The sequence below is a fragment of the Pongo pygmaeus genome, chromosome 11 (genome assembly GCF_028885625.2).
Source record: "Pongo pygmaeus isolate AG05252 chromosome 11, NHGRI_mPonPyg2-v2.0_pri, whole genome shotgun sequence".
Taxonomy (NCBI): domain Eukaryota; kingdom Metazoa; phylum Chordata; class Mammalia; order Primates; family Hominidae; genus Pongo; species Pongo pygmaeus.
The window spans coordinates 123,407,958-123,428,555 of record NC_072384.2 but is presented as its reverse complement, the minus strand read 5'-3'; the positions used below and the strand labels follow the sequence as shown (position 1 = coordinate 123,428,555).

The 20,598-nt window shown below is 39.0% G+C and overlaps 1 protein-coding gene across 5 annotated transcripts in view; it reads right to left on the bottom strand.

Moving 5' to 3' along the window:
- The window catches only part of ACSL3 (acyl-CoA synthetase long chain family member 3), a 79,515-nt gene that overhangs the window by 21,617 nt on the left and 37,300 nt on the right, over positions 1-20,598 (bottom strand). For 3 of the 5 annotated variants that reach the window (XM_054477626.2, XM_054477627.2, XM_054477629.2), the window contains 4 exons: positions 9,937-10,354; positions 2,658-2,835; positions 1,012-1,121; positions 12-150 (listed from right to left, as the gene is read on the bottom strand). In XM_054477626.2, the coding sequence (XP_054333601.1) occupies positions 12-150; positions 1,012-1,121; positions 2,658-2,835; positions 9,937-10,314 (805 nt within the window). In that variant the 5' untranslated portion in view covers positions 10,315-10,354. Of the gene's footprint in view, positions 1-11; positions 151-1,011; positions 1,122-2,657; positions 2,836-9,936; positions 10,355-18,318; positions 18,426-20,598 lie in introns of all 5 variants that reach the window. The other 2 variants (XM_054477625.2, XM_054477628.2) reach the window with 1 other exon arrangement.

Sequence of the window (20,598 nt, the reverse complement as noted above, 5' to 3'; positions counted from 1 at the left end):
GTGTAACATACCCATGCTGGCCTTGGCTCCCAGGGCCTCCACTGCAGCCATCGTATGCACAATGATGCCCTTGGGGAACTCAGACCAGGCTGGTGGCTTTCCATCAACAGTGATGATGTGCCGCAGGCGTGGGACCAAAGAAACTATATCCTAGAAATACACCAACATTCATCATGTTCATTATTTTTCAAGAAGTTTAGCAAATAAGAAAAGTAGTTTACCATATTCAGTGAATTGTTAAGTAAGTTCTTGCCTCAAAAAAAGAAAGAAGAAAGGGTACACTGGCATAATATCACTTTTTACAGATGGGTAAGTATTGGTCTGAATTTAAATTATTATTTTATAGCATTAGATTCACTGTGTGTACCCTTGGCCTTTGGTAAAACCCTGATCAAGAAGGGTACTGCCTTACAAAATGGGCATATAAACACAAGTTGCCTAAACTGTAGAGAAACCAGAAGCCCCTCATATTTTCAAGAGACTACATAAAAATATATGGGGGAAGGAGGAGAAAATTCACATGTAAACTTGTTCAAAAAGAAAAGAATAGCCCAGATATTTCTGGGAGTTGTCTAGAGACCAAAGAAACCTCTTTTTACTGTAATTTCATTAAAAGTCTCCCTTTTTAACTTTCAAACAATTCTGAAAACTTGTAATTACTTAATGCTTCAGAAGTAAAATAAAAATTACTAGTTTAAAATATAACCCTTCAAAATTACAAATTTACTAAAAGTAAACTAGAAAACAGATGAGCACAATAAGAGAAAAAGTAGTCGTAATTTCTTCAATTTAGACACAGGCATCTTAATTTATGACTCTGGATTACTTATACATGAATATATACAAAATTGACTTTTTATTTTCTAAAGGAAAAAATAAAGTACGATATTCATAAAAGTCCACAAAGATTAAGGACTTAAAAGTCATAAAAGAACTAAGTATTAATAATAGGGCTCATGACACTGAAAATTCTAAAGTATCAGACAGTTAGAAAGTAACTAGAGTCCTCACCTTCAACTTTGTTTGTAAGAGTTCTTTACTAGTAATGATGTTGGTCACCTCTGTTTCATTTAATGCATGAACAATGGCTGGACCTCCTAGAGTAGCATATAATGTAACAACTAAAAGGAAAAGCAGCAGCCAGTCAAATATTCAAACATTTAACTACAAATGCAAAGTCTCTGAATGTGGAGATGAATCATAATAAAGCATTAGGAGCCCTAAACTGTTAATAGTCTGTAAGTGTTACGTTTTTTAAAGTTATCTTACCATACTAATCAACATTACCCCTACTCATCCTCCCCTAAATGCCCCAAGATTTCCAATTTTTAAAGATGAAGATATTTAAATTTTTATTTTGCTTCACTTACAGATGTTACTCTGGGACTACCACATTGTGAAGGAATTATAACTGATTTCTAAGACTTCAAATTCTTAATTGTTGACCATTTGGTTTTACAACGTGAAAAAGAACATATACAAATAGGATGACACACTGAATGTCAGATTTACGGTGTAAGTCAAGAAAAGAGCACAAACAAGTGGCAGTACTGTTTATTCTCAAGCAAAAATATCTAAAGACAAACATTCTCAGAAATGCTGAAATTACATAACATGAATAATGTAGATTTTTATTTACTTCCTGCCTAACTCAAAAAAGATATACAAAATGACTTTGAAAATAATTCTTTTAAAGCTCCTCAAAAGAAACAATGTAAATCCAAACCTGTGAAAACAAAAATGGAATGTTTGTTTAAAAGAAAAGGTGTAGGAGGCCTAGCACGGTGGCTCACGTTTATATTCCCAGCACTTTGGGAGGCCGAGGTGGGCGGATCACTAAGGTCAGAAGATCAAGACCATCCTGGCCAACATGGTGGAACCCCATCTCTACTAAAAATACAAAAAATTAGCCGGGCATGGCGGCATGCACCTGTAGTCCCAGCTACTCGAGAGGCTAAGGCAGGAGAATTGCTTGAACCCAGGAGGCAGAGGCTGCAGTAACCTGAGATTGTGCCACTGCACTCCAGCCTGGTGATGGAGTGAGACTCCATCTCAAAAAAAAGAAAAAGAAAAAGTGGAGGAATTTACAGCAAGAAATCTGGTGAAAGTGTATTTTGTTTCATCTGAAGGATGAGACTAAACATCCACAAATTACTGTCACATTTTGGCACCAAGACCACTGAACTTACGCTTCCAGAACTATCTCACAGACTGAGCCACCACAATTACCACTCAAATAATTACAATATGAAAACTCTATTGTTTAACCTGCACCTTGAAGTTCACCAGGTTTCAGTATGGAAGTGTTTCGGAGGTCAACTCTTGTTACTGATAGAGGTGACAGAACAAAATGACAGTAACTTCTAAAGAGGATTCCTGAGAAATGGTATTGGAACAATGGCCCCTAAGAGTAGGTCTAGTTCTCAAGACCTGAAAGTCTCCCATTAAGAGGTTCAAGCCTCACTGCAACATGGTACAATTTGTCATATAATTGATTTATTTTCCAAAATAAACCAAAAATTCCAAGTCACAACAGAGTTCTCCACTAACTGGACACTGGGTGAAAATTAACATCAGAATTTTAACCTCTTCAGAGTAAAGTATTTCAATAAATATCTGTAAGTTCATTCTTCCAGAAGATAAGAAAGTCTACATACGCTGAAAATTATACATAAAACACGCCTGTGCAGCTATCATCCACTCGGCCCTGGTCTCACAGAAGATGGCGATGTTGGTCTTTGGTTTCTGACCCAACATCTGTAAGCCATTTCCAAAATTAAAGGCTCGAACAAAGACATCTTCATAGGAGAGCCAATTATACTGTCCAAGAATAACCTGATAAAACAAAAAGAAAAATACTTTTTAATGTAATCAAAATAATAATTTACAGAAAGAAACCAGAATATCGCCCAAATGTTATGATGAACCAGAAAGTTACGTTTGCATAGAATTGTTTTTTTAATAAAAAGCTAGAAACTGAGTTTGAGTGAAAATATCTATTTTAAAAATTAGCTATTTTGTGACATCTTCTATAACAACTCAAATCTTATATTGTAACTGGGGGATTTTTTGGCTTTATTTTTGGTTTTCAAAAATATTGAGAGTTTGATAGGCTCGTAAAGGTCAACTGCCTGGCCAAATGGTCATATACTAATAATCTACTTATAAATTTCATCTATTTAAATGATTTAGGTGTTAACTTAATATTTAGCCTAGTACCAAGTACGACAGATGCCAAAATTTTAATTTCTCTCTATTGAGGAATTCCTAAATGTCAGTATCAGACGGTATAATATGATTCACAGAAACTTTCTCTATCCAAGCTAACAGAAATCTTTATGACTGCTGAACTTGAATTGCCGTATCAAACTCTGGAAAAGCAAAAGCAAAGTAAACAAGTTTCTGTTTACACAACCAGGTGGACTAGTTATATTATTCAAAGTCCCTCTGTTCAAGCCTTAAATGCTTACTGGCACCACCTGGCTTTCAATATTTTATCTGTTTATCATAAGTGCTGGTAATACCAAATATGCATTAGTAAAAACTCCCTTTTAAAGTTTTTTAACATATTGTCTTTAGAAATTTTCCTCAACTTAGACAAAACCATAAATCCCTAATTACATACAGATTGTATAAAAAGCTCCTCTCTCTGCAAAAATATAAGTAATTAATTCCCAAACATGGCTGTGTCAGTAATATACATCTCAAACACCTTAAAATCATCTGACCATGTTCATTTTATAAATGTAAACATTTAAGAAATTTCTAGAAGAGGTTGGATAAAGATAAAAATGGAAAAGGATAAATGCTGCCATCTAGTGTCCCATGCAATTACACATTTAAGAAATAAATTTTTATTTTGATGGATAAAGCAACTGCATTTAAGATGGTACTTATTTACTTTACTGGTCCCAAACTCTCACCTTGCTCTTTACCCCCATGAAATGCTCAGCACAGGGAGCTCCAATGACTTCAAAAGGAGCTCTGTGGGGGTGAGAAGACAGATGACAACTTGGCCAAAACGTGCAGGAACTGGATTATAATTATTAAGAATTTTACACTCTAAAGGTTAAGAATGCACTACCTTCCAGATTCTAATATGTAAGTGACAGGATTTATAAATTTCAAAGACTACGTGTGTTCTGAAAATGTGTTTGATATATAATCTAAATATGTAAACTCATGCAATGATGCCACCATGTGGCAAAGGGATCAAATGAGCATAAGATTTCCACATATGTAAAAAATAAAATATAAAACAAAATCTGAATCTCATGATTTTAATTCTTTAAACCACTGAATCATCTAGTAATTACGTTTTTCATAGATATTTCATTTAGAGGACACTACCCACTCTATATTTTATCTGATTTGTGCTGGAAAAGTTTCTAATCCTAACTTTGTCCCTATGGCTAGCCCAAGACAAGATTAAACTATTTATTCCTTGCCAATATCATTGAATACTGCTGCAGAACAGCCAATCTTATTAAATCCAGGACCTCAACACCCTGAAGCAATCCTATTATACATCCCTGGTCCATTCGTTTTCTCACCCTCTGAAATACCTCTGAAACCTTCTCTCTATTCAAATAGCCTCCTCTGGGCAGGTGCACTGGCTCATGCCTGTAATCTCAACACTTTGGGAGGCTGAGACAGGCGACTCATTTGAGGCCAGGAATTCAAGACCAGCCTGGGCAACACAGCAAGACCCCATGTCTAAAAAAGTATAAAAATTAGCCAGATGTGCAGTACATGCCTGTTGTCCCAGCTACCTAGGAGGCTGAGGCAAAAGGATCACCTGACCCCAGGAACTCAAGGCTGCAGAGAGCTATGATCATACCACTGCACTCCAGCCTGGGCAAGAGTGAGACCCTGTCTCAAAATACACACACACACACAACCTTCCACCCTTCCTTCTCTACTTACAGGTGGTAATCTTGTCTCCTACTGAAAACCTCTTTAAGCACTAGGACTTGCTTTACTTTCACTGTTTAGAAATATTTCAAAATTACACACGTTCCTGTCTTCTTCAGTGAAGTACACCTGGCTTCATTTAACCATTCTCTGTGCAACTGAAGATCATTATGAAAAAATTATTCTGAGGGGAGCCACAGAGTAAAAATATTCAAGAGATCTGGATGGTTGTAATAATCATGATAATGATAATGAGGGTAACTAACCTTTATTAGTGTTTACTACATGCTAAGGACATGGCAAGTATTAACTTATTAAACTCTTACCATACCTGTAAAAAACTGTTACTATTATTATCCCTATTTTACACAAGAGAATACGGGACGTAGAGTAAATATAACTTGTTCAAAATCATGTAACTAATAAGTGATGGGACTAGAATATGAACCCAGGCAAACTCATTCCAGAGATTAAGCATAAAATCACAATGCTTCAACTGCACTGTAGAAAGAAGTCAGGGTCTTATTAAGCAGGTGAGTAAGGTGGCCTGATTAACAATTGTGAAAAATCATTTTTATGCTGTGTGTGAGTGAATCACAGTTGGGGGCAAGGGTGGAAGCAAGGAGGCCTGCTAAAAAAAAGGCGGGGGGAGGCTGTAAGAGATGTAAATCAGACACCCCTGATTTTTTGGCTTCAACAATTTGGTATGCAGCAGTGCCTTTAATAAATAGGATGAAAGGAGAGGGACAGTTTGGAAGGGGAAACTAAGAGAAGAGTAATATAATAACCAACCCACAAATCCCAGCCAAGAGACTGACCATAATTTGTTACATATAGCATGATGCAAATGTCCTAACAAATCAGAAAATAAGTATTATACACATACACAAACAGGGTAAAAAAATGTGACTAAGAAATAACACAAAAGACGGCATTAAGAAAGAGGAAAAGAAAGCTAAGTCAACTTACAAGGACATAAATGAGTGTTTCTATTATCTTTTTGGATCAATTTAGAAGGAATGTCATAGTGAAGTCTTCACTAAGCACCATTATTACATAATCCCTCATTCTCTTCTTATTTTTGTAAAATACCTAAGAAAAAATTAAGTGTTTCTGATAGCTCACAAAGTATATGAGCCAGCTTGTACTCTTTTTTGTTTCTATTTTTAGTCTTTGCAGCTTTGTTCTATTTCAGGTATACATGTATTTTAAAGTTGTCCTGAAATCATTTCACTGTTCAAGACGTTAGTGCAATGCATTTACTGCTGGGAACACTGGAATCAGGTGATGCTGACACAGGTTCCAGCTCTTAACTCTGCTACAGTTTTATAAAACCATATGAAACTTAAAAGGATCCTGAAAAGGCCTGCCAAGCAACCAAGTGCCTTTTGTTTTTCTGTCCCCCCAGGAAGAATCTGGTCGTAGTGAAGCTGGTGGCTACTCTATCTTGGACACAATGAGAGCAGGGTCATTGCCACTGCCTTTTTTCGTCCACTCATCCTCCCCTCAGGACCTCAAAATAGACTGTTGGGATAAGATGGAAACAAAGCTTCAAAGTTCATTAATTTGAAATAAGGCTTGTGCATCTTTCCTTCAACCATATCAGATACAACATTCTGGGGTTAATCCCCAAAAGTCTTCCTCAAAAAATATTTTAAATATTGCTACAGCATTCGTTTTCTTTTCCAGTTGAAGATTATCTTCAAATATGGAAACTATTTAATGAAGACACACTTCACTGAGCTTGATCAGCTAGCAGGCACTAATGGCAGAAAGTACACAGCTTAACCCACCAGTTGTGAAAGTTCCCCTTTTCAACATCCTAGGCAGATGCTGCCACTGACACAATGCAATGGGTGTAACAAGAAACCAAGAGAGGGGAAAACAAAAAAGGCCTAGCATGTTTAACATGCAGCTGAGATACCCACTCTGCAGTCTGCAGATCACTGCCACAGCTGCAACACAGAACGAACAGAAACTAAAGCCTCAGCTAACCAGCGACACTGCACACTTTCTTCTTGAGTATGGCCAAGAGAAAGTACTTGTTTCGTTTATTATATGCAAAATCTAAAAATTAATTCTACTTTCCCAATGAACCTAAAGAAAACTATAACATGTTCCCAAGTCACAGTCTAGACACAGCCTTCTGAACAAAGTTTGATGAACCACAAATGCCAATTTCATAGCAAATGCTAGTAGGCAGATCTTCTGACATATAGAAATGCAAAACCTCCTGTACTAACTAAATAAAACTTCACGGTAATGAACTATAGACAGGAAAAGTTGCTAAAAAACAGTCTGTCTCACCTCCTAACTTTTATGAGTTCAAATACTTCATGCTTTGTTGAATAATCATTGAATACAAAGGCACTATGGTTAAGACAAGCAGGAAAGAGCCACATACACTTACACACGCACATTTAGGAAACAACTATCATAGCTCTAGGATTTTATTTTGTCCAGTTATACTGATACATGAATTAGGAAGAAATTTCATATTCACCACATAAGCTTTTCTTCTTTTTACACAATTGAGAACTAGTTTGCTGCTGTACATACTGAATGACGACTGAAAGACAATACTAGCCACATTAAAATGAATAAAATATGTGTGGGATACTGGAGAAAAACTAAGCTTCCTGAAAAATAAGACTTCTGTATATATGCTTAGACTAAAAGAGAATCCAACCTTTGAATTCAAATAGCATATCAAAGACAAAAAAATAAATCTATAAGCAGATAGAAAAGTAGAAAACTTTTGCACATAAAAATGTACTGTTTTCAGTACCTTCTCATAACTACCCGATTTCTCAAACACAGACTGAAGAATAGAGTGCCATAAAAAGCTGTGCTGGTCGGGCGCAGTGGCTCATGCCTGTAATCCCAGCACTTTGGGAGGCCGAGGTGGGCGGATCACCTGAGGCTGGGAGTTCGAGACCAGCCTGACCAACATGGAGAAACCCTGTCTCTACTAAAAATGCAAAATTAGCCGGACGTGGTGGCGCATGCCTGTAATCCCAACTACTCGGGAGGCTGAGCCAGGAGAATCACTTGAACCCAGGAGGCGGAGGTTGCGGTGAGCTGAGATGGCACTATTGCACTCCAGCTGGGCAACAAGAGTGAAACTCTATCTCAAAAAAAAAAAAAAAAAGGCAGTGCTAAATATGTAAATATGACAAAAGCAAACTTCATTATGATAAAATGTTTTGGAAATTACAATCCATAGGCTAGAAAAGAAAAATCGAACATGCTTAACTCATGATTTCAATTTCTAGAAATGTGCTATTAACTTCAGCGAGATCTTAAATAGAAAAAAATTCAGTTTTTTCTAAGTCTGCAAAAGAAACAGGGAATATGCCTTAAAAATAAGGTGACCACATAACTATCCAAACTAGGGCACTTTTGAGACCGTAAGGGGGTACTATTAATATCACAGCAACAAGTATAAATCAGGATGGTTTCAGATAAAACAAGATATACAACTACTCTATTTAAAGGTGAGGAAATTTACAGATTCTGTTGTCGAGTTAAAATGTTTTTAGTTTCTAGGAATTACTTGCTTGGCATCTCCTTCATGTTTTGAGGAAAATGATGTATGAAATTTGTTTAAGTGGCAAAATTAATGGGCCATATAGAGGAGGTTAAGCAACATCCCTCTAGCCTTCCAGTAAAAGAGGAGCTCTGAGTTTTTCATTCCATAGTTGCAGTTATTTGGACTCTCTTTCAAGAGCTGACGGTTTCTTTGTAACTGACAGGAAAAAAAGGCAGTTGGGGATCAAGGTAGCTGGAAATGGTTAAAAGATATTAAACCTATTACCTAACCAAATTATCAACCAACTACACATCACTTCACTGTACCCCCTCTAAAAAATACTTTATCTCCAATTTTTAACTTACTAGAGTTTCAAGAACTGCTCATAAGGAAGTCACATATCCAAGTTCATAAGCAGCATTCTCATGCCATTTCTGTACTACCAGTGAAGCACACTATGCCATGATCTAATTTTCCTCATTGAATTTTCTACTATAATTTTCCACATTGAATTCTCAAGATAATAGTAATGTAATAATAAAAGCTAGAGCATTTACATTAAGTGCCACAAATTTTTCTAAGCACATTGCAGATATATACACACACACTCAATCCTCACAAGCATGAAAGCTGTGATCAGTGAAGAATGGAGGGTATGAGTTCTGGAGCCAGAAGGCCTGGATTCCAGTCCCAGCTTCCCTAGCTGTAGTGTCCTTGGGGTAGGTTACCTCAACTATCTGTGCCTCAGTGCTGTCATCTGTAAAGTGAAAATAATAACAACTAACTGTGAGTCTTAAGATGATATATGTAAAGCTCTTAGAACAGCTTGGCTCTTGAGTGTCAGTAATGATCATTATCTTCATATTACAGAAAAAGAAACTGAGGCAAATTAGTTAAACTACTTTTCCAGGGTCAGAAAGCCAGTAAGCGGCAAAGCCAAGATTCAGACCTATAGTCTGGGTCTAGAGTCCAGGCTCTTAATCGCTGTTACACTGCCTCTAAGAACATCTTGCCCGTTGTTTCAAATCAACAATGGCAGGTTTCTCCATATTTCTGAAAAGAAATGTTTTAAGAACCATGCAATTGCCACAGCCAAAGTACAAAGACATGAAGCACTCACTGCAACCCACATCTAAGCCACATTTAACACAGCAGGTCCCACCCCAAAACCTGGAGCCATTTTTAGCACCCAGCTGCTCTAGAGACAGGGAGTATGGTTTCATACCCAAAACTGCCCTAGACATTCCAAATCCTGGTAGACACTGGGGAAGAGCTCCACACCACCGGGTCGCGATGTCCTTCTGAAAACTCAGAACATATCAGTGCTGGTAAGTACAGGAAGAAATTAGAAGGTAGTCTAGCCCCCTTCCTACACTGTTTCTCCTTCAACAGCAAATTCTAATGGAGGCAGGCTGTGCTTGCCCTTTACTTCATTTCTAATAGGATATTTTATTCAGAAGGAATTCAAAGGCAATGAAAGATCATCTTACCTTTTTAAAAATTTTTCCATTTGGTTGTACTTCATCTTCCTCATTTAAAACTTCACGTGTTCCCAAGAGTCTTTTGTTCTTAAATTTGTTTTTTGCATATGTAAAAACTTTATCTAAAGTATCACATCCAGGGTATAATACTGAAGCCAAACCATCCAAACTATTAACAGATCTGTATGCAGAATCAGGTTTTGAATTTACAGGCTTTGCTTTAATTCGGTTTGATTTTTCTTGTCTTGACTCAGAGAAAAAATAAAATGGAATGTATGTTAAAATAGTATAAAGTGATATTAGAAAATGTATAAAATATAAAAGAATAGGGTTGATGGTATGTTTTAGCTTCATGGTAGATGGTTTTGAAGACACGTGGTTATTCATAAGTACTCAAAAAGTAGAATTAACAGACTTCAGCGAGAATCTAGAAGGAAGAAAAAGAAAGGCGTTAGTTCAAAATCATTTTAAAATAATTTAAAGAAAAGTTACATCAGCAAATGAAGATTTTTTTTTCTATCAGGCAGCAGCTACCATACTGGTCCCCTACAATGTCTTCATATTTCTAAGAGACTCATTTGTACAATATCTATTAACAACGGAATTACAAGAAAAGTTTCCACATCATACTGTAAACAGGCAGCTGTTCCAACCAAAACCTTAAGTATCCAGAAACATTTCCCAGTAGTAAAAAGGGAGCAAGTCAGAAAGAGGGTTGGGGGAAGACCAAAAATTTACCCATTTCCTGTGCTTTAGCATCTCACTGCATTAAGGATGGCGAGTACTTTACAAATATGACACATCCATCCTCTCTCACAGCCCCAGCAGCCACTGCCAAATAATCACCGCATTCCTTCCCTGTGAGCCCCATTCTCACTCTAGTCAGCAACGAGCAACTGGAGTTTGCGAACACAAAAAATTCATTTTCCACAATGGCTCTACAGATAGTTTTCAAGTTAGGTTAAACTGCGACCCAAGAAAGCAGTATACTTTGGTCATTCTGTACTTTGCATTCATCAGATTTATTGAAAATCCACTATGTTAGATATTGTTCTAAGCACTGCAAAAGTAACAGTAAACAAAACGGCCTAAGTTCCTGCTCTCATGCAACCTACACATTCACTGGGAGAGGTAGACAAGCAAACATGTATGTATGTATGCATGCATGCATGTGTACGTGCCAGGTGGTGATAAATGTTATGAGGAAAATAAAACCAGGTAAGGAAAATAGAAAGTGACTGGGGCAACGTTGGAGAGGTGCTAGAGCTAAGTGATATCTGAACAGAGACTCATAAGGAAGAAAGAGTGTACCATGTGCCTATTTGGGTAAGAAAGAGCACTCCGGGCAGAGGGGAACAGCCATTGTGTGGCAGGTGGGTAATAATACCTTTTTTTTTTTTTAAAGACAGGATCTCACCCAGGATAGAGTACAGTACAAGATTATAGCTCACTGCAGCCTCAAACTCTTGGACTCAAGCGATTCTCTCTCCTCAGCCTCCCAAACAGTTGGGACTACAGGCATGTGTGACCACACTGAGCTAATTTTTCAAAATTTTTTTTTGTAGAGACAGGGTCTCATGATGCTGCCCCAGCCGGTCTCAAACTCCTGGCTTCAAGCAATTCTCCCACCTGAGCCTCCCAAAGTGCTGGGATTACAGGAGTTAGCCACCACATCTGGCCATCATTCTTGAAGAAACAAAATTGAAGTGAACTACTAACTAGTTACCCTACCCAGCTCCAAATCCAGGACTACGATTTCTTCCCAAGTGACGCAAGCAGCCAGCATTTTTCACCTCCTACCCCTAGCTCTGTGTTGCAGAAATTCTATTCCAGACAAGTGTAGATAGATGAGAGAACTGAAGAATCCTTTCTCTTTCATCCAGTCCCCAGTCTTAGGGCAGAAGCTCTACCCCAGGTGCATCAGGCCAAGGACACCAAGCACAGATCATCTTTGCCTCACCTCTTGTAAGGCAGAGGTTCCATGCAGGCCAAGAAGCTCCAAACAGAGAAGACTGATGGGTACATTGATGGCCTAGTAGACCACTCACAGAACAGATGTAACTATAAGAAAATCAAGCTGCTGTCCCCAGCCCCAACTCCAGAACAATGGCACAAAGGTTCTGCACAGGCTGGAGAAGCAGGCTGTAAGAACACAGAGCCCCTTAGCAATTTCTAAGACTGACTATATTCAGAACAAAGAATGGAAAAGTTCATGCCCAATGGCACTGTCAAAAACAACACAGACATTGGTGGTAAGCAATTAAGATGAGGCTGCCCAGTACTTTGGGAGGCCAAGGAGGACAGAACACAAAATCAGGAGATCGAGACCATCCTGGCCAACACGGTGAAACCCCGTCTCTACTAAAAATACAAAAATTAGCCGGGCGTGATGGTACACGCCTGTAGTCCCAGCTACTCGGGAGGCTGAGGCAGGAGAATCGCTTGAACCCGGGAGGCGGAGATTGCAGTGAGCAGAGATTGCGCCACTGCACTCCAGCCCAGCAACAGAGCAAGAGTCCATCTAAAAAAAAAAAAATGAGGCTGGTAGTTCTGTGACAGCAGCAAGTGAAAGACTAACCAACTACTATAGAAGTTTCACAGAGAACCAGGGAAAGAGATACCTAAGAATCCTCCTTCTTGACATGACAAGCCTCGAAGACTGCCATCAAACACAACCCCTTCACAAAGGGTATCTTAATTTAACCGGATCACAAGCGGGGAAATTTATGGCCCAGAGCTTTGTCCAAAACAATAAAGCAATCAGTTAGCAATTAGTGAAGAATAGTTGCTGGGTGGTGATACCAATGAAAGCAGAAGCTTAACAAGGAGATCTGAGAGTTAAAGAAAGCCCTGCTGAAAATCGGCTATCATCTCTCAAGACGGGCAGTCCAGGGTAACTATGTGCATGCCCAAGTGTGCCCTCTTGAGGAGAAACATCAGAGGGTACACTGTGCAGAATAAACAAACCTCAGTGTAATAGCTCAGCCAAGTCAGTTAACAAATAAGAAAACAACACAACAAGCAGCAGCCCTGGAAGAGGGGAGGGAAAATCAGTATTCCGAGTTGCTACAAAATACTATCTAAAATGCCCAGTTTACAACACAAAATCATGAGGCATGCAAATAAACAGGAAAGTATGACACACAGAAAGAAGGGAAAAGCAGGCAGCAGAAATTGTTCTTGAAGGCCCAGATGTCAGACTTAGTAGAAAAGACATCAAAGCAGCTATTATAAATACGTTCAAAGAACTAAAAGACTGAATTCTAGCACTCCGGGAAAAAAAAAAAAAAAAGAACTAAAGGAAATCATGCTTAAAATACTAAAAATCCAAATCGATTTTACAAGTTAAGGAACACCTCCAAATTTGCTCATGCACAGCTGGTGAGAAGTCAGGACTCCCAACTGAGCCCCAGGCTCTGTTCGCCATTCCAGGCTATTTTATTTGACAATGTATTATGTAGTAATCCAAAGACCGATCAAGGGAATTCGGTTTTTGCCATAAAGGTCATAGGGAGACATTAAAGCTTTCTGTACAGGAAAATGGCAAAATGAAAACAAACGGTCTTGCTACACCTAGAACATCAGAGTTGCAAAGAATAAACATACCCTAATAACCCAGAAGAAAGATGTTATCCAACTAACTTCTCTCTCTGAAATTTAATTTTGCATATTTGTTTTTGAATCAAAAATAATATCATGGCCAGACATGGTGGCTCATGCCTGTAATCCCAGCACTTTGGGAGGCCAAGGCAGGCGGATCGCTTGAGCCCAGCAGTTCAAGACCAGCCTGGGCAACATAGTAAAACCTCATCTCTACAAAAAAGAGAAAAATTAGCAGGGTGTGGTGGTGCACACTTGTAGTCCCTGCTACTCGGGAGACTGAGATGGGAGGATCACCTCAGCCTAGGGAGATCGAGGCTGCAATGAGCTGTGATCCTGCCACTGCACTCCAGCTTGGGCAACAAAGCAAGACCCTGTCTCAAAAAATACATACAAAAAAATTAGCCAGATGCAGTGGCTCATCATGAGGCTGAGGCAGGCCTGTTTGAGCCCTTACCACCCCTGAACAATCCTTTTCAAAATCTCAGCTGGGACCTAACAAGATGGCAGAAGCTGAAGACCATGTCACAGCTACCTCCCTTAACTGCTGCTGGCAGCAAAGGACTTACTCTAGAGGTCTCCCCAAAACAGGCACTTCAGACCCCCCTTATTCCACTGTAGTTTCCCTGGGACACAGGATCCTGCTGGCAACATCAAGAAAAATCTGACATCCTACTAAAGGCTGTGGGACATGTTCCTATTATGAATACAAAGAAGCAGGCAGTAGAGTGAACTCAAACCATTCAAAGACTCCTTGACTTCATCAAAAAAGTTCCTTAAACTTGCAACCTCAGTTGTTTATTTATGTGAGTCAGGCTTTGCTTTTTCCCTGGACCAGGAATTTGGAACCTTCTATGAGTGTTTCAGCAGTGATGGTAAACTAGTTCTACATTACTGCAAATCTCAGGCATGGGAATGAACCACAGAAAAAAACAACTTGCTACTTAAAATGAATTTTCACAGAGGAAATAGCTCTGAAAAGTTTTGATGCTTTGTAGCAAGAGACTTAACAGATACGACCTATTCAGTATGTGTCCACTATGACCTATGTTTATGCCTAAGAAGACATCCACAGCATGAATGGACTCACAAAAACATGATTTGTATTAACATACAAATCATCATAAAAGACTGACTTCAGAGCATACCCACCATTCCTATACATTACTATTCTCATTGCCGCAGATCTGCCTCCAAGGTTGAAATGGAGACTAAGACTGTATAAACTTCTTTACCAGTTCTCAAAATGACCATAATTGTTTTTTTTTGTTTGTTTTTTTTTTTGAGATGGAGTTTCGCTCTTGTTGCCCAGGCTGGAGTGCAATGGCGTGATCTTGGCTCACCGCAACCTCCGCCTCCCAGGTTCAAGCAATTCTCCTGCCTCAGACTCCCGAGTAGCTGGGATTACAGGCATGCACCACCATGCCTGGCTAATTTTGTATTTTTAGTAGAGACGGGGTTTCTCCATGTTGAGGCTGGTCTCGAACTCCTGACCTCAGGTGATCCGCCCTCCTCGGCCTCCCAAAGTGCTGGGATTACAAGCATGAGCCACCGCGCCCAGCCGACCATAATTGTTTTAATGGTAAGTTTATTAAAGGGCTTTTTTTTTTAACCTATTCAGGGAACTTCAGTTTGTTTGGGATATGGGATGTTTACATTTATACCCACTGTGTTACCTTCTTGTAAAACAGTCATATTGACCTGCTCACTGAATACCTTAAATAGTCCAGTAGAGGGCAGCCCTGCTGGCAAAAAGGGTTTTACATCTTTACCACACAGTAATAGGGGAAAAGACTGTTTTTGTTAATTTTTAGCTAATATCTAGCCAGGAAAGCAAGCATGTTGGGCAAATTGGAAGACTATTTCAGAGAATATACATAGTTTAAATTTATTCCATTGGGATACAGAAAAAAAATTTATAAATTCTGGACAAATGACTCATATAACTCTTTTCAATCCTATCATTTAATATTTCTTGAGTTCCAATCATATAACTATGGTGTTACTCTGTCATTTATTTATATAGTATCAAAAGAACTCAATAATCCCAGCAACATCTTTTGAGTGTTTCACAATGCACTTTGCAACTTGAAAGCAATCAATAGTTGAAAAACAGGCCAGCATGTGGCTCACAACTGTAATCCCAGGACTGTGGGAGGCCAGGACAAATGGATCACTTGAGCTCAGAAGTTTGAGACCAGCCTGGGAAACATGACGAAGCCCTGTCTCTACAAAAACTACAAAAGTTAGCCAGGTATGGTGGCACACACTTGTAGTACCAGCTACTCAAGAGGCGGTATGAAGTGGGAGGATGACTTGAGACCAGGAGACGAAAAGTGCGGTAAGTCGAGATCATGCCACTGCACTCCGGCCTGGGCCACGAAGCCAGACCTCATCTCAAAAAGAAAAAAAGAAAATCAACCTTCGATTTTACGTGTATTTCATGCCATGACTAATACAGTACCATTTTTACTGATGCTACTAGGCTGTAATTTCCTAAAGTGTGATTTAACTTTTTTTCTTCCTTCTATTTGTAGTACCATATTGATAGAGGCTGGAGGCAGACAAATACCTAGGCAGATAGGGTAGGGTCCCCGGTGAAACCTCACCTTCAAGCCTAAAGCAACCTGAAGGCTGAAAGACTGGACTGCTGGTCCAGGTTGAAACCCGTGACCCAGAGGGAGAAAGTCTGCCCCAGTTTGCCCACCGTTTCCTGACTGATTCTTTCTGAATAATGCCCTAGGGTGGAGCCGCCAGGAATTTGTGCCTTATGCAGAGGAGTCTGCACTCTTCAGCTCCTGTGTGGTGGTCCTGGTATTCAATTTGTGAGGTAGAAACCTGCCTGCAGGACCCCTCTCTTTACTAGCTCTCCTTTTGCTTAATAAATTCCGCCCTCCTCATCCTTCAATGTGTCCACATGCCTAATTTTTTTCTGGTCATGAAACAAGAACCTGGATTTAGCTGAACTAAGGAGCAAGAATCCTGCATCAATATCTTTTTAAAAGCATCACAATAAATTGAATGGCATGTACAAACAAAATCTAAGGTATGTACGAGAATTCCAAGTATTTATTTTCAAAGGTAATGGTGTGAATGGTATGATTTTATTGAAGGATTTGAATTATATTTTAATCCCTTAAAGCCCAGAATGCAATTTATGGCTACAGGGATCTGCCATACATTAGCATTAGGGGACGCTAAGTAACAACTAACTTTATAGTGATGAAATCACTGTCTAGTTCTCATTTTCTACCCAAACCTGTGAATTTTTGAGTCCCCTTACACCAATGTCCTTATGTAATTAATATAGCTAATAGCACTAGAATAATACTGACAAGCTGAATTACGTAACATTATCTTACAAGATTATAAAAATTTGCAATTATGTTGAAAGCTGGAAAGTGTATCAAGTTAAATAAGTTGGATATGAAGAAAGACTTGTTATCTAATTTTGTCCACTTAGTTTACTTAAGTGAATATATTTACACGCATGTATTTAACAAGTAGCAAAAATATGTTAAATTTGGGTATTGTGTTTACCACTGAGGTTTCAGATGATAGAATATTTGGTACCTCAACAATATTTGAGTTCAATTTTTTTTTTTTTTTTTTTTTTTGAGACCGAGTCTCACTCTGTCACCCAGGCTGGAGTGCAGTGGCGCGATCTCGGCTCACTACAACCTTCGCCTCCGGGTTCAAGTGATTCTCCTGCCTCAACCTCCCGACTAGCTGAGACTACAGGCGTGCTCCATCACGCCCAGCTAATTTTTGTATTTTTAGTAAAGATAGGGTTTCACCATGTTGGCCAGGATGGTCTCGATCTCTTGGCCTTGTGATCCGCCCACCTCGGCCTTCCAAAGTGCTGGGATTACAGGTGTGAGCCACTATGCCCGGCCTTTTCTTTTGGACCTAAATAACTAGCTCATTAAATTTAAGGTTAGCTTAAAAAAGATCTCAGCTGTATAAAAGCTGGCTGTTAGACAGAAATAAGTAAGCTGATTTTAAAATTCACATGGATATTAAAAGCACTCAGAACAGCCAAACAATCTTGAAAAAGAAGAACAAACTTGGATGACTTATATGTCTTAATTTCAAAATTTACTACAAAGGAAAAGTAATTAAGACGGTATGGTACTGGCAAAAGGACAGACAAATAGATCAATGGAGTCAATTCAAGAATCCAGAAATAAATCCTTATATTATGGACAACTGAATTTCAACGGGGTGGTGAGAAAATTTAATGGGGAAAGAAGTTTTTTCAACAAATAGTACCGAAATAACTAACAAGCAAAAGAATGAAGTTGTAACCTTTCCTTACACCATACAAAAAGTTAACTCAAATGGATCATACAACCTAAAGGTAAGTATTAATCATCAAGTATTAATGATGCTTCAGGAAGAGTACAGTAAAAGGTAGAGACTAGTTCTGGCATTTTCTGAGAAATCTTCTTGGATCAAATGGCAATTTTTTGTGATCTTAAAAGGCTGAGGACAAGTGAAGATGGTGTAGGGGAGTGGGAGTAGGGATGGAGCTTTAGAAGTGATGGCACCACACAGATTGACCAAGCACCAAAAAGTTTGTCTTTTGTTCAAGAAACAAAAAACAAACCAGAAGAGCAGGGCCGGGAGGAGACGAAGTTGAACTGTTGTGCCCTTTGAAAAGAACTTAGTTTGCATTCTAATGTACACAAATGCAGGTTTAGAAAATAACTATATGTAGAAGACAATGTGAAGGCAACAGAAACTAGAGGCAAAGAAATTAGATAAAAATCAGTGAAAGTAATTCTTTACCTTCCTCGATCAAGAGGCTAAGGTGGTGTGACACAGGACCAGCAGCTTCTGAGGGTGGCAAATGTTACAGCTGTTCCCCTAGTCCTTCCCAACAACGAATTCTGTATCTGAATACAATACAGAATTAAATCATGAATTAGAGCTGTAACAATACAAGGAGAGAAAATGATCTTGGTGCCTTCCACCAAGACAGAAATACAAGAAGTAAAATAGGTGGTCAGTGGTTGGATAGTTGGTAGAAAGAAAATAAATACAGTCTTGAAAATACGGGTTTAACATTCCTGTAAGTCATCCAAATATACATAAACTGTGAAACTTAAGAGAGGCCAGAGCTAGAGGCACACATTTTGGAGCCATAAAGAGAAGGATGAGAATGCCCAAACAGAACGCATAGGAAATCTACAAGATCAAGCTCAAGGACAGAAAACTTTGAAAAGAAACCAATCCACGGGGCCGAGAAGGAGAAAGTACCACTGAGGAAACCAATAAAGGAGAAACTGGAGAGGACAGTGTTGCAAAAGCCAAGGGAGGGGAGAGCTACAGAGCAAGTATTCAAGGGCATCAAATGCAGCCTAGTGATACCAGCCACATTCAATTAAGCCATTTAATTTTTCTAAAATGTTCTAGATAAATTAAGTAAAGTAACAAATTTGGACAACTGCATCTTATTTGCTAGGTGGCTCTAAAAAATCTTTAGAACTAGTCATAGATACTTTATGTTGCTATACCTTAGAATGAGTATTATTGTCAGAGGCGTTTGAACCAGAGCGACTCCATCTTTGGTGAGGGCTAGGAAAATGAGGCTGGGACTTGCTGGGCTGCATTCCCAGAAAATTAGGCATTCCGAGCCTCTGGGTGTTTCCAGTTAAGGAAACAAATTAATAATGTTTAAAAAACAGATCCAGACTTGGGAGTGTCCAGATATCCCGATATCTGGAGAACAAAGGCATTCCTAATTTTGCTTTAAAGATAACATTGATTTTTGCAAAATATAGTAATTAAGAAAATTATTCCTTTATGACAAACCCTGTAGCAGAGCACATCTTCCCATGTATACCAGCATTGTACCCAGGGTGGGCGCGTTCCTCCTCTTACTTTCAGGAGTATCCTACTCTGTCTACGGAGTAGCTGTTCTTTCGCCACTTTATGTTCTTAATAAACTTGCCTCTACTTTGCACTATGGACTCGCCCTGAATTCTTTCTTGCGCAAGATCCGAGAACCTTCCCTTCAGGTCTAGATCAGGACCGCTGTCCTGTAACATTACCTTTCTCTTTTTATATATTTTTTTTTTATTCTTTTTTGAGACAGAGTCTTGCTCCGTTGCCTGGCTGGAGAGCAGTGGCGATCTCAGCTCACTGCAAGCTCCGCCTCCCAGGTTCAAGTGATTCTCCTGCCTCAGCCTCCTGAGTAGCTGGGATGACACAGTCGCCCGCCACCACGCCCAGCTAATTTTTGTATTTTTTAATAGAGATGGGATTTCACTGTGTTAGACAGAACATTATCTTTCAAAAGTAAAAGTAAACTTGAACAGCTAAATCTGTCAATCTTTCTTTCATAGCTTCTAGGTTTCCAATCTAGTTTTAAAAGGCCTCAGCTATCCAAAGGTTAAACTATTGGTCTCCTGTATTTTTTCCAGTGTTTACACCTAATTTTTACATTTAGATCTTTAATTCAACAGAGTTTATTTTTCTGTATTGTATGACAGTGAAAGCTAAATTCTTTCCTCTCAGATAAACTGCCTAAAGCATTTTTAAATAAACCACTCTTTTCTCAAATAGACAAAATGTCTTCTTCATTAATAATTTCTCATTCACACTTGGATGTGTTTCTAAACACCATTCTGTTCCTGCCATGTATTTGCCTACTACTTTGCTAATACCCCTTTATACCAAATATAAATTTACAGCAATGTTTCTTTTTTTGTTTTGTTTTCGTTTGTTTGTTTTTTGTTTGTTTTTGTTTTTTGAGACAGAATCTCACTCTTTTGCCCAGGCTGGAGTGCAGTGGTGCAGTCTCGGCTCACTGCAAGCTCCGCCTCCCGGGTTCACGCCATTCTCCTGTCTCAGCCTCCCGAATAGCTGGGACTACAGGCGCCTGCCACTGCGCCCGGCTAATTTTGTTTTTGTATTTTTAGTAGAGACAGGGTTTCACTGTGTTAGCCAGGATGGTCTCGATCTCCTACCTCGTGATCCGCCCATCTCGGCCTCCCAAAGTGCAATGTTTCTTAAATGTGGCCCATGGACCAATCATACCAGAATTACCTTGGAGGTCATTTAAAA